This window comes from Cynocephalus volans, chromosome 18, assembly GCF_027409185.1.
Source record: "Cynocephalus volans isolate mCynVol1 chromosome 18, mCynVol1.pri, whole genome shotgun sequence".
Taxonomy (NCBI): Eukaryota; Metazoa; Chordata; class Mammalia; order Dermoptera; family Cynocephalidae; genus Cynocephalus; species Cynocephalus volans.
Genome location: NC_084477.1, coordinates 8,019,703 through 8,032,580, shown reverse-complemented (window position 1 = coordinate 8,032,580; position 12,878 = coordinate 8,019,703). Strand labels below are relative to the sequence as shown.

General features: G+C 39.1%; 2 protein-coding genes across 3 annotated transcripts in view; one reads left to right on the top strand and one right to left on the bottom strand.

Annotated features, from left to right (window-relative positions):
• SMYD3 (SET and MYND domain containing 3) overlaps positions 1–12,878 on the top strand; it is a 663,795-nt gene that overhangs the window by 44,107 nt on the left and 606,810 nt on the right. Inside the window, exon 2 of one of the 2 annotated variants that reach the window (XM_063082740.1) lies at positions 1,037–1,078. The exons of the other annotated variant lie outside the window; for it this stretch is intronic. Within the exon in view, the coding sequence (XP_062938810.1) occupies positions 1,037–1,078 (42 nt within the window). The remainder of the gene's footprint in view (positions 1–1,036; positions 1,079–12,878) is intronic. 2 annotated transcript variants of the gene reach the window in all.
• Positions 11,648–12,878, bottom strand: part of LOC134366486 (large ribosomal subunit protein eL42-like) — a 21,313-nt gene continuing 20,082 nt past the window's right edge. Inside the window, exon 3 of the mRNA XM_063082885.1 lies at positions 11,648–12,000. Coding sequence (XP_062938955.1) covers positions 11,667–12,000 — 334 coding nt within the window. The 3' untranslated portion in view covers positions 11,648–11,666. The remainder of the gene's footprint in view (positions 12,001–12,878) is intronic.

The following is a 12,878-nucleotide window of genomic DNA, read 5'->3' as shown; positions in this document are numbered from 1 at the left end:
TTCATCTAATTTTGGCCTAAAATGTTTCTTTATGCTGATTTCTTTCGTACTCACCGGTCTGCCCTCTGCTAGTCACCAGAGTGAGAAATTCTGAAATTTCTCTGGATCATGACTTCTTACAACATAAAGTCCCAAATATTAGAATGTTTCTGTAGTCTTTCCATCCTGACCCTTCCCCTCGTTTCCAGGACCCTCTCTTGATTGTCTTTGCCCTGAACTTGTTTCAGCCATACCAGATTGCCTGGTGGCGATTCTCCTGCCCTCCTCCACACCACACTCAGCACACTAATTCTTGCTATGGCTGTACTCAGAATGCCAGGCTTTCCCTATCTTCACCCGAACACCCTTACCTGGATACCTCTTACCCTTTGCTTTAGGTGCACCTCATTGGTGGAAGCCTTCTTTGCCCTTCTCACCACACCAGACTGGACGAGGTACCCTCCCTTGTGTTGCACTTTCCAGATTAAATTATGGTTAGGTGTATGAGTTTGCTCCTTTTCTACCCTGTGAGGGCCTTCGTCTTTATGTCCCTAGAATTAGGCAGACATGCAATTAATTTAGAATAAATGAAAATGAATGCATGAACACAAGTATTCTGTGAGCCAGAAGCATGTGCCACTTTCCCTGTTTCAGAAAAAAAATATGTTTGTGAATACATTTTCTCAATTTTAATTTTTTTACGTATTTTTTTTCCCTTAACCTTTAGTTACCTCCTTCTCCTTAATGAAACAGATGAATAAATAGCAGGTGTATGTATTTGAAAACCCATGGAAATAGGTTGTGCTTCATATGATAGGTTTTTGTTTTTCTACAGAAACATGCTTGTGACATGATCATTTTCTGCCATTAAAATTGTCCTAAGTTTTTATGATGGGCTTTAACATATCATCAGTATTTGAACATATGATGGGTTTTAATATATCAGTATTTCATGACATTCCACATTATTTGTGGTGTTCTGTGTAATACCTGGAACAGCATGTACTAGGTGTTCAGAAACTATTCTTTTTTTTAAAAACTTTCTTTTTTTTGGCAGCTGGCCGGTACAGGGATCGAACCCTGGACCTCTGTATTATCAGTAAGTACCCTCCTTTAATCTATTGAGCTAACTGGCCAGCCCCAGAAACCATTCTTGTTAACTAATCAAGAATATCAACTTCTACTACCTGATAAGGATTGGCAGCCTTTAAATCACAGAATAAATGTGTCTGAATGAATTTTCCTTGAAATGAAATTAGATTCTTAGTCTCAAGATACTTGGAAAATACAAGAAATACCAGAAAATGCCCAAAGGTTATTCGATGTATTCTTACATTCTCTTCAACTTGTGTTTTTCAGAAGTTACCTTAAATAATTTAGAGTCATTGTATGCCTTCAGTAATATTTGAATACAGTTGTCTTCTGCCACATGGTCTTCTGTTCTCTGGGTTAACTTGTAGCTGGCTTTGAGCTGATAGTTACCCTTACGATGACTGGTGTTTATCCTACTCAGCATTCATTTTAAGTGTGGTAGAAACTTACCAAATTGGTACTTAGCTAATTAAGAGTTTGTAATAATTCTGACATGCTTATTTGAAGTTTCTTTGTTCTGTTTAAGACAAAGAGAAAAGGATTTGCTTAGCTAATTAAAACTATAAACGAAGGAATGTTTAATCTACTTGAGGCAAACCAACAACTGTTTTCAAGTACTGGTAAAATCAATATATACTAAGGATATATGCCAATTAAAATTATTTTTTATTAATTAAAGCACTAATGGATTCTCTAAGGCACAGCTTTTGACCACTGTCTTCCTTGGTGTTTGTTGAGTTTGTTAGGAAATAGATACCTCCTGGTATTTTAAAAATTCTTTGTTCACGACCCACAGTAAGATATACATACTGTATTGCTATCCAATACAAACACACATGTAACCAAAACAAAGTTGTAGAAAACAATATTTAACCTTATTTCTTGTTATGCGCTATTTTTATTCTCTTATATTTCAAATATTAAAAAATTGCTTCTTGGGACCCACGAAATTAATTTTACAATTGATAAAGACCCACAGTGTGAAAAAAAACCCTGCACTAGATTATGAACTTGAGTGAAGAGACTGACGTTCATCTTTCTGTTGCCAAGCGCTAGTGCGGTGCCTATCACTGAATAGGTGCTCAGTAGAGGTTAACTGAATGAACTGGTGAGGAATAAGAGGTGAAATAGGAGGCCCCAGCGACCATGCTCAGAGTTGCCCACTCCAGCCGAGGAGCTGCAGAGCACCTCAGTGCCTCTCCTGGGGGCCCAGTGTCCTGCTTGCGGCCCCAGTGACCCCACCGAGTTGCCCATTTGCAGCAACATGAATGAGCCCGGAAAACATTATATTAAGTGAAAAAAGTCAGGTACAGAAAGAGAAATACTGCATGTTCTCAGTTACATGTGGGAGCTAAAAAAAAAAAAAAAAAAAAAGTTGGGCTTATAGAAATAGAAAGAATTGTGGTTACTAGACGCTGGGAAGTGGAGAGGAGAAGGGGCATAAGGAGAGGTTGGTTAACACACAAAATCACAGCTCAACAGAAAAAACAATTTCTTGTGTTCTACGGTGGTGCTAGGCATCTATAATTAACAATAATTTATTGTATATTCTCAAATGGCCAGAAGAGAGGTGCTCAAATGCTCTCATAATAAAGAAATGATAATTTTTGCAGTGATGAAAATGCCAATAACCCTGATTTGATCATCACATATTGTGTACATGTATCGAAATATAACTCTGTACCCCATAAATATGTACAACCAATACATGGCAATTAAAATACAAGTTAAAAAAAGAAGTGAAATAATTATAAAAGGAGTAGATGTTTTTGGCAGTGAAGTTCTTGGATGTGATAAAGGGAACAGAGGCAAAGCACTTCTTTTTTTGTTTGGTATGGTTTTTTTTTTTTTTTTTTTTCCCCCCCAGGTAACAGAAACCAGTGGTAGCTAGTTCAACCAAAGAACACTGTATTAAAAAGATTCAGGGTGTCTCATGGAACTGAGGGGGAGGGGGGCATCTTGCAATTTAGGAAAGGATTGAAACTAGGGACAGGAAAGCCTTCAAGAGCCTAAGCATGTTTTTCTGTGTTTTTTCATCTCTGCTTCTCTCTGTTTGGCTGCTGTGTGTGTGTGTGTGTGTGTGTGTGTGTGTGTGTGTGAGTGTATGTATGTGTATGTGTGTGTTGCTGCAGAATGGTTTCCTCTAATGCTCAGTCCACATGACAACCAATTTATTTCCAAAACTCCTGATTGATTTTGCCTTTCTGGTCCAGACTTTAATATTGCATTTGACTTGTATGTGGTAGAATAAATTAGTCTTTTGATATGTACTGTATGCTCAATGTTAGTAGTCTCATGTCACTAGTTTTCGATATCCTATTCTAATCACTGTTTCTAATGGCTTTGTTTCACTTAGTGGTAAAACATGTGAATACACATTGAATGCATGCATGTGTATTATAATTATTGCTTGCAAAAGTGTTAATTAAGCACACTTTTGCAGCACACTTTCCTGGCACTAGGTTAGGCTGTAGGGTGGTTGTGAAGATGAATGTAATGTATTTAGAATGGCCTTGCCACTTGATGGTTATGGCCCTGTTCCAGCGAAGTGTACAAAGACATGCACACATGAGCTATGTTTGTGATGCTAGTTCAAAATTAGTTTTCAATTTTTCCATCTCTCCTTGTCGTGTTTCTTTCTCACTTTTGCCTCTAGCATTCTCATCTGTGAAGAAGACCTCAATACTTTGCCTTTTGAGCCCTCTTTACTTTTTTTGTTCACTATTTGTATTCTACATGTGGGCTCAGGTCTTTTTTCTATGATCAGTCCTTGTAGCCTGACGCAGGGGTACCCACAGCTATGAACTGCCATCACGGGAGTCTTTACTCAGCATGGCTTGGCATCCTGAACCCCTCTTGGATCCAAGCCAGAAAAACAGGAGAGCTGGACCAAAAAATATGGTCCCTATCTTCAGGAGATGCACAAACTGATGGAGGTGATAAAGTCACACCTGTTTTTAATATAGCATCATAACTTTGATAACTCAAGTTTGAACGAAGTACTATAGGAATGTTTATGCCAATTTCTGTCACATAGTAGGGCCTCCAGGAAAACTTTTGGAAATCATCAGTAAATGAATGAGGGTGTCCATCTGGTATGGTTATGAACAGCCTCACTAAGAGGTAACATTTGATTTGATTTCTGTAGGATCTGTAAATTTTGGATGGCAGATGGCCAATGAATTGAGCATTTTTACTGTATGAACTGCTCGTGTACAAGAACTAAGTTGTGAACTGAGTGTGAATGTAGTATAGGTTACACGAGAGAATAGTGGAAGGTGTTGGTTAGAGCCAGGTTGAGAAAGGCTGTACAGGCTATGGTAGATAATTTGGACTTCATTCTCTAAGAGCTACTCAGGAGTTAACAATGGAGGAGAAATGGCAGGAGATCTTTCAAAGGGTAACTCTCTGGTCAGTGTTAGCCTGAAGTGGCAAGAGATGGTCAGTAGGGACGTGAATTAAGATGCTTTTTTAAAAGTCTAGGCAAGAGGTGATGAAGGCTCCATCTAAGACTGTAGCAGTGAGTGTGAAATGGAGAACTTATTTTGATATACTGTACTTTAGGGAGGTAGACTTTTCAGGACTGTTTGCTCCTACACGGGGCCAGATTTAAATCAGGCTTGTCCATTCAGTGTATCAGGGTAGAAGTTACTAAGCTGAGTCCTGGGTACATCCCCAGGGCCCTCTTCATGACTCTGATTCTGTGTCTACTTGGTTAATCATCCTTTAGCTGTGTCTCCAGTTTTCCAATCTTGCAATTACTTGTTAGGTCTGACTACAGAAATGTGTTTTTTTTTTTTTGGCTTTGGCTGTCACCATCTCGTGCCACCCATTTGTGGGTGCTTTGGAGACTAAAACAAACAAAACAACAAAGAAAGTCTCATGGGGAAGAAATCAGTCACAGCAAATGGTGATAAATGCTTTAATGGAGGCATGGACAGAATACTGTAGAAGCTAGGAGGAAGGACTGCCTAATGCTCCTGGGGTCAGTTAGGGCAGAGAAAAAAATGCTTTCCCTTGGTGTTGGTGGATGAATAAGTGTGTCACATAGGAGAGAAGTTTGAGGTGCCTGTGGGATATTCAGGTCTAGCTGACCAGGTGGTGGCTGGAGTGACAGATCTAGAAAAGCCAGTGGGTCTTGACCATGATTGCCCATTAGGAAAACTAAACAACAAAACCATGCCTTGGGTCCTACACATAGAGAATCTGTTTTAATTAATCTGAGATAGACGTCCAGCTTCATAAGTTTTAGAAGCAACTTAGGTGATACCGTTGTGCAGCCAGGTTTGACAGTCACTGTAATTCAGGAGAGGTTTTTCTAGTGGAGTATAGGTGATATCTGAAGCTTAGGTAATAGATTAGTTTCAGAACACGGAGAATAAGAAGAAAATAGAACCAGAGACAAAAACCTTAGGCAACACCAACATTGCGGTATGTAGCAAGGATGTGCCAGCAACGGAGAGCCTGCAAACATGATTCCTCACTGTTAATAGCACTCTGTTTTAGTTGAGGTTATTCATGTATATTCTGCGTAGTTTTTCCCCTTATGACCCAGAGTGGATTGTATATCAGGTTATACCTTAAGTACCTGATTCATGCATATATTGTTGATTGACAGACTGGTGCAACTGATAAACATTAATCCTTTTATCATTGATGTAGACAATCATGACCTTTAATTCTTATCAGCAGCAAATACCAATATCTGCCTTCAAGTTTATTTAAAAGAAGAATGCGTGAAAGTAACAATTTCAAAGAATCCATTTCCTTTTCTGAATTCAAAGTCACCTGTCATATTTGCCATAAATTCTTTGAGGCATGAAATAGCCTGCCAGTTGTCTATTGCTCTCGAAGTTAATGAATGGTTATCAATTTATCATGGGTAATAACCTAGCTGCAAATTGTAAAAAAGGCATTCTGTCACTTCCTAGCATTTTTGCCTCAAGGCAGCATTGCCTTTTCCATAGTGTCTGCCTTATCTACAGCGTTTGGAGGCCCCGTGTCCCTAAAGCTTTTAATAGAGCACATTTCTGACTTGGAAAGCTCTTAACATTTGGTTCAGTGAAATATTAGCTGGTTATATCTTGCTTTGTGTAAATAAAATTTCACAGTGTGGGACTGTAAACAAAACTTCTTGATGTGCATTGAACCAGTATAGCAGTATGGTTTTAGAGATATTTAATTTTTATTTCTAATTCATATTCCATTCAATTCTTACAAGTGTAGCAGTTTTCCAGCTCTCTAGCCTCTTGGTTAGGTAGGTAATGATGGGAAAAACAGGATTGCTTCAAGGAACCTTACTTTTAAAGGCATACTTTTCCTCCCTAAAAAGAGAGGAATCCTCTATAACATGAGCTCTTTCAGATCGAGGACTTGGACTTGACTATTTCTTTATTTAAAAAACAAATAAACAAAAACTGGGTCCATGTCTCATTCAATTTTGCTTTTCTGGCACTGCGACCAGTATCATAACTCAGTATTTGTTGAATTAATGTGTACCATCACCCCACTTCTTCAGTTATCCATTTGTTTATTGAAGAGTGAATTATTTTAGGGATGGGAAGACATTGATTTAATGCCATATTTGGATTTTATCATAGCAGTATAAATGGAGATGACCACACAGCTAAATGTGCTTATTTTCAGTCCCAGTTCTTTCATTGTTAAAGAGCTGCCTTGCAAGCTTGCTTCCTGTCCTGTTCCTTTATATAAAAATTCTTTGAATATTTCTGTTTCATTTTGGCTCATTGAGTAAGAGCCTACCACAGTGGTTTGTGTATAGTAGTGGCTAGTTAAACTAATTAGAGACTATGCTTTAATAAAGTAGCAGAATAAACATTATTGACATTTTGTGAGGTTTTAGTGGGTTTTCAATAATCTCTCATCAGTTATTACTATTGCTACAGATTATTTATGTGTGTACATTTTAAAAGCCTCCAAATCCTTTCATCTTTTAAATTCTGGAGGTAATAAAATTCTTTTCTGATTGATTGCTTCTTAGATTTTTATTCTTAAAATATTTAGGGGAAATCAGAGAGAGAAATTCTCTTATTAGTTTGCCTTTTTCATTTCTTTTCATGTATTGCTTTGTCTTTATGTGTTTATTTTGTCTCCCCAGGCATATAATAAATATTTCTCTTGATGGAAGAACCATATCTTACATTTTATTATAACTGCTGCAGAGTTGTGCACATAGTAGGAATTCCATAAATAACTGTTGACTGGTTGCTTGACTGGCTGATTAGTTATGGACTAACTGTGACAGTTTAAGCATTTTCCCCTCATCTTTCAGTGCATAGCAGTTTCTTTACAGATGTATCTGTCCCATAAAAATATTTCCTAGAGAGAATCCCAGTTTCCCTTGTTAACTCATTTCATAGTTGAATGATCCTTCCTTTTTAGGGGGGCATTTCTCTGTATATTTCTTTGGGAATTCTCTTTTTTTGCAATGTGAACAATTTCCTCACATAGCACCTAACCAGACTCAGCTGGTCTTTGAAGCAGCTGTCTTCATTTAGCCATTAACTGTTGAGTTTTAGTCAAGGCCTTTAAGTAGAGCAGTAGTGTATTAGTCCATTTTCTGTTGCTTATAATAGAATATCTGAAACTGGATAATTTATTTATTTTTGTTTTTTGGATTATTTATTACATTTCTTTAGATATGAGTGAGGATTTTGAGAGCATGACATTGTAAGCATATTAAAATATACAATTTGTACATATTATATGAAACAAAATAACTTCTAATGAAAAGCAATAATGTGTATGATAAAGCTACTGCTTGAATCTCAAAACCATCCTAAAGTATTTTAATGTTAGCATGCATATAATAAATATTGCCAAATCTAAAACCAATGGAACCTTTAGCAATTGTTTGCTATGCATTTTATTAAAATGCTTATTATTCCTAAATTTCAGGAAAAAAAAATGAAGTACTTAGAGATTACATAATTTCATCAAATTCACAGAAATGCTATGTAGTAGACCTGGGATTCAAATTCAGTTTTGTTTCAGTAAAACGCCTAAGCTCTTTTCATCATCTCAAATAGTTATACATGTACCACCCTTGGGAAACATCACTGTCATTTTCAAATGGGATTTTGCCTCCATAGAACATTTGGCAACTTCCGGAGACTTTTTTTATTGTCATGACTGTGGGATGCTTCTAGCATCTAGTGGTAGAGGGTGGGGCTGCTGCTGTATATGCTACAATACACAGGACAGCCCTACCACAGAAAAAAATTATCTATCCCCAAATGTCAGTAAATTGAGGTCAAGAAACCCAGGTCCAATCAGAATGCAGAATTTTCATCAAAACTGGCAATTCATAGCAACAAAATGAAGGTTCTTTAAACTTATAACACAATACTGTAAACATATGAACAATTTTGTTAGAAAAAGTCAGTTTTTTTTTTTTTTTGAAATCATGATGGGGACCGAGATTCTTTGACAGTGGGTCATAATATAGAAAATTCAGGAAATACAGCTGACTTCAGATTATATGAGTAAATTTTATGATGTTCTTCCTTTAAATATGGTCCTCTTATTTGATAATGCTGAACATTATAGAAGACATGAAAATGAAGATCTGAGGACTTCGTGCTATTTTACTGTTGTGAGATCTGAAGAAAACCAATGAACAATAACCACACTTTATAAGAAAGTATATGCTCTATTTCCCTCTTTCACTGCTGATAATTTAAATCTCTCCAAAATATGTCAATCCAACCATTGTACTTTGCATTCATTCTATAAAAAATGTTTCACTTCCCACAAAAGAAATTTATTTCTTACAGTTTTTAAGGCTGGGAAATCCAAGGTCCAGGGAACACATCTGGTGAGGGCCTTCTTTTTGGTGGTGACTCTTTGTAGTAACACAGGGTGTCACATGTTGAGAATGACATTAGGGAGAGAGGTAATGTGCTTACTTACTCTCCTTATAAAGCCATCTGAACCACCCATGATAAGCCATTAAACCATTAATCCATTACTCCATAAATGGATTAATCCTTCATGAGGGGGGGCAGTCCTCACAGTCCAATCACCTCTTAAAGGCCCCACCTTTCCAACACCATAATCGGATTTCCCACTCTCTGAACACTGTTACAGTGGGGGCAAGCTTCAATGAATTTTGGGGGGACAGTAAACAGCATTCTGACCCTGGCCCCCAGAACTTATGTTTTTCTCATGTATATTTATTCCATTTCCAAAGTCTTAATATGTTCCAGCTCAAAAGTCCAAAGTCTCATCGATGAGATCAAACAAGTTATGTACTTCTCAGATACAAAGGTGGAACAAGCATAGGGTACATATTACTGTTCAAAAAGTGAGAAATAGGGGGCTGGCTGGTTAGCTCAGTTAGTCAGAACATGATGTAACACCAAGGTCAAGGGTTTGGGTCTCCTTACTGGACAGCTGCAACCCCCACCACTCCCCCACCAAGGGAGAAATAGGCCAAAAGAAAGAGATAACAGGTCCTGAGCATGTCCGAAACCCACCAGGGCAGGCACTATATCTTAAAGCTGGAGAATAATCTCCCTTGACTCCATGTTTGGCATCCTCTGCACACTGGTTGTGGGTGTTGGGCCCCCATGTCCTTGGGCAGCCACACCCCTATGGCTTTCCTGGGCTCAGTCCATGCTTCAGCTCTCCCAGGCTGGTGTTGCACACTGGTAGCTCTACAGTTCTGGGGTCCTGATGGCGGTCCTGCTCTCATGGCTCCCCTAGGCATGGCCCTGGGGTGGGGGTGGGGGTTCTCTGCTGCAACTCTGACCTCACATTTCTGCTCAGCCTTGGTCTAGTGGAGGATCTCTGTGGCAATTCTGCCCCTGCAACAGATTTCTGCCTGGGCCCCCAGGGTTTTCCATTCCTTTGGAATCTTGGTGGATGCTGCTGTGCCTCCACAGTTCTTGCATCCTGCCAGCCTGCAGACTTAACACCAAGCGGACACTGCCAAGTCTTCCAGCTTGTGCCTTCCAAAGCAGTGGGTTCAGCAGCACCTGGGGCCAATTTAGCTATAGCTGAGGCAGCCGAGGAGTGCTGTGCTGGAATGCAGGGAGCACCTCCCCAAGGCAGCCCTGGGCAGTGAGCCTGGGGAGGGTGCCCCTAGCCTGTGCCCCGAAACCACTGTCTCCCTCAGCTTCTGGGCCTGTGATAGGAGGAGCAACCTCCAAGATCTCTAAAATGCCTTCAAGGTCTTTCCTCCATTTGCTTGATCATCCCTTCTCTTGATCATCCCTTCTCTCTGTCCTTATCTCCCTAAGATGGTCACTGGGCCACACTCTTGGTTTCCTCTTCTGAACACACTTTTTCACTCTTTAAGTGGCCAGGCTGAGAGTTTTCCAGTTTTTTAACCCTCTGCTTCCTTTTTAATTATACATTCTGTGTTTACATTATGCCTTTACTGCCATAATTCAGTGTAGGCCACTAGAATTATCCTTGCAGCTGCCTGAATGCTTTGCTGCTTAGAAATTTCTTCTACTGGATACCCTCATTCATAGCACTAAAGTTCTGCATTCCTTGAAGCCCACCAGCATGGACACAATTCACCCCAGTTTTTTGCCAGTTCAAAACAAGGGTTATCTTTGCTCCAGTTTCCAATAAGCTCCTCATTTACATCTGAGACTTCCTCAGAATGGTCCTTGTGGTCCATATTTCTATCAGCATCCTGGTCACCACCATTTAACCAATCTCTAAGAAGTTTCAAACTTTCCCTGGTCCTCATGTCTTCTAAGCCCTCACCAGAATCTAAGTTTTCTCTAGACTGCTCCTCCAAATTTTTTCAGCCTCTGCCTGTTACCCAGTTCCAAACCTGCTTCTATATTTTGAAGTGTTCATTATTAGCAATACCCCAGTTCTCAGTACCGATTTTCTGTATTAGTCTGTTTTCTGTTGCTTATAACAGAATACCTGAAACTGGGTAATTTATAACGGAATGAAATTTATTTCTTACAGTTTTGGAGGCTGGGAAGTCCAAGGTCCAGGCAACATACCCAGTAAGGGCCACCTTCTTGGTGGGAACTCTTCTGAGTTCTGTGGCAACCGGGGTGTCACATGGTGAGAATGGCATGAGGGAGAAAGTTAATGTGCTCATTTGCTCTCCTTATGAAGCCATTAACCACTCCTTGATAACTCATTAAACTATTAACCCATTACTCCATGAGTGGATTAATCCACTCCTAAGGACACAGTGCTAATGATCCAATTACCTCTTACAGGCCCCATCTTTCAAACACCATAATCAGATTTCCCACCCTCTTAACAGTGTTACAATGGGGATCAAGCTTCAGTGCATTATGGGGGACATTCAGTCCACAGCAAGGAGCCAGTTAGAAGATCCACTTGTTCTATAAGATCCTACCCTACGTTGGTGCTTAGTAGTAGTGAAAATGAGCATAGTTGAGGTTTACTGATACTTTGCAGAAAAGGTATTCTGTCTCATGTCCACACTCTTGGGCTTGTAGCACAAGAGATTAAACTTGTTGAGGGTTGGCCTAAGAGATTGGGCACTTTGTTGGCTTTTCAATAAGTATATATATATTTTTTAACATAAGCTCAAGATTTTATTGTTTTCACAATATAACAAATGATGAAGCTTAGAACTGGATCACTTGGCCCTTTCTCTTCTTATCTCCTCCCAGTTCAAAATGCTTGCATCTCTTAATAGCCAGCATTCTCTTAGATCTGCAGTTAGGCTCAACACACTCAAGCCTCAGCACAATCTTCTTCATAGTTTTAGCCTTTTTCCAGAAAATTGTCTTAGTCTGCCCACCATAGCCACTCTGCTTCCTGTCATAACACCACTTTCCCTGGGCATACAGAGAATCCTCGCCCTTCTTGCACTGTGTCACTTTGTGGGGTTGGTGCTTGCCAAACTTCTTACAGACAGTCTGGCGTGTTTTAGGAATGTTCACTATGTTTGTGGGAGCACTATGGGCATGGAAAGCTCAATAAATATTAGCTGGCTGACAAGATTCTAGGATTGAAATGAGACAGACATCTTCAGGGAAGATATTCAGCCATTCAAAATCAATAGAATTTTATACAGACAATGGAATATTTTTCAGCGCTAAAAAGAAATGAGCTATCAAGTCATGAAAAGACATGGAAGAAACTTAAGTGCATAATACTAGGGGAAGAAGTCAATCTGAAAAGGCTACATACTGTATGTTTTCAACTGTATGACAGGCAAGAGCGACATTGCTTGTAATAAAACCTGGTATAATTTCCAGAACCCAGCAGGTACCTGGTAAAGGTTTGTGGTTGAAGTATGTTTGCTCATGGCCCATTAATCCATTTGGAGATTTTTGTCATCTTTAAGGAATTAACAAATGTGGTAATACACATTTATTTCCACTGGGTGGTGGTAGAGTCATATACACTGAACAGTTTGCACCATAATTAAGTCACTAATTGCTTATAAATATAGGTCTCTTTATAAGTAAAAATTAAATATGTTTATATTAATTCAATAGGACATAGTAGAATGTAATCATTAATTAAAATGAGAACTTTTGGGCCGACCCCGTGGCGCGCTCGGGAGAGTGCGGCGCTGGGAGCGCAGCAGTGCTCCCGCCCTGGGTTTGGATCCTATATAAGGATGGCCGGTGCGCTCACTGGCTGAGTGCGGTGCGGCCGGTCACAAAAATGACAAAAAAAAAAAAAAAAAAAAAAAAAAAGAACTTTTAATATATCTTTCAGAATAAATCCCAATAAGTATAATTTCTCAAATTCTTAAATTTGCCTTCCTTTGTTTAATAATGAATGTTTGTTGAGATCCATCTACATGCTAGGTATTCTAGTGTTGA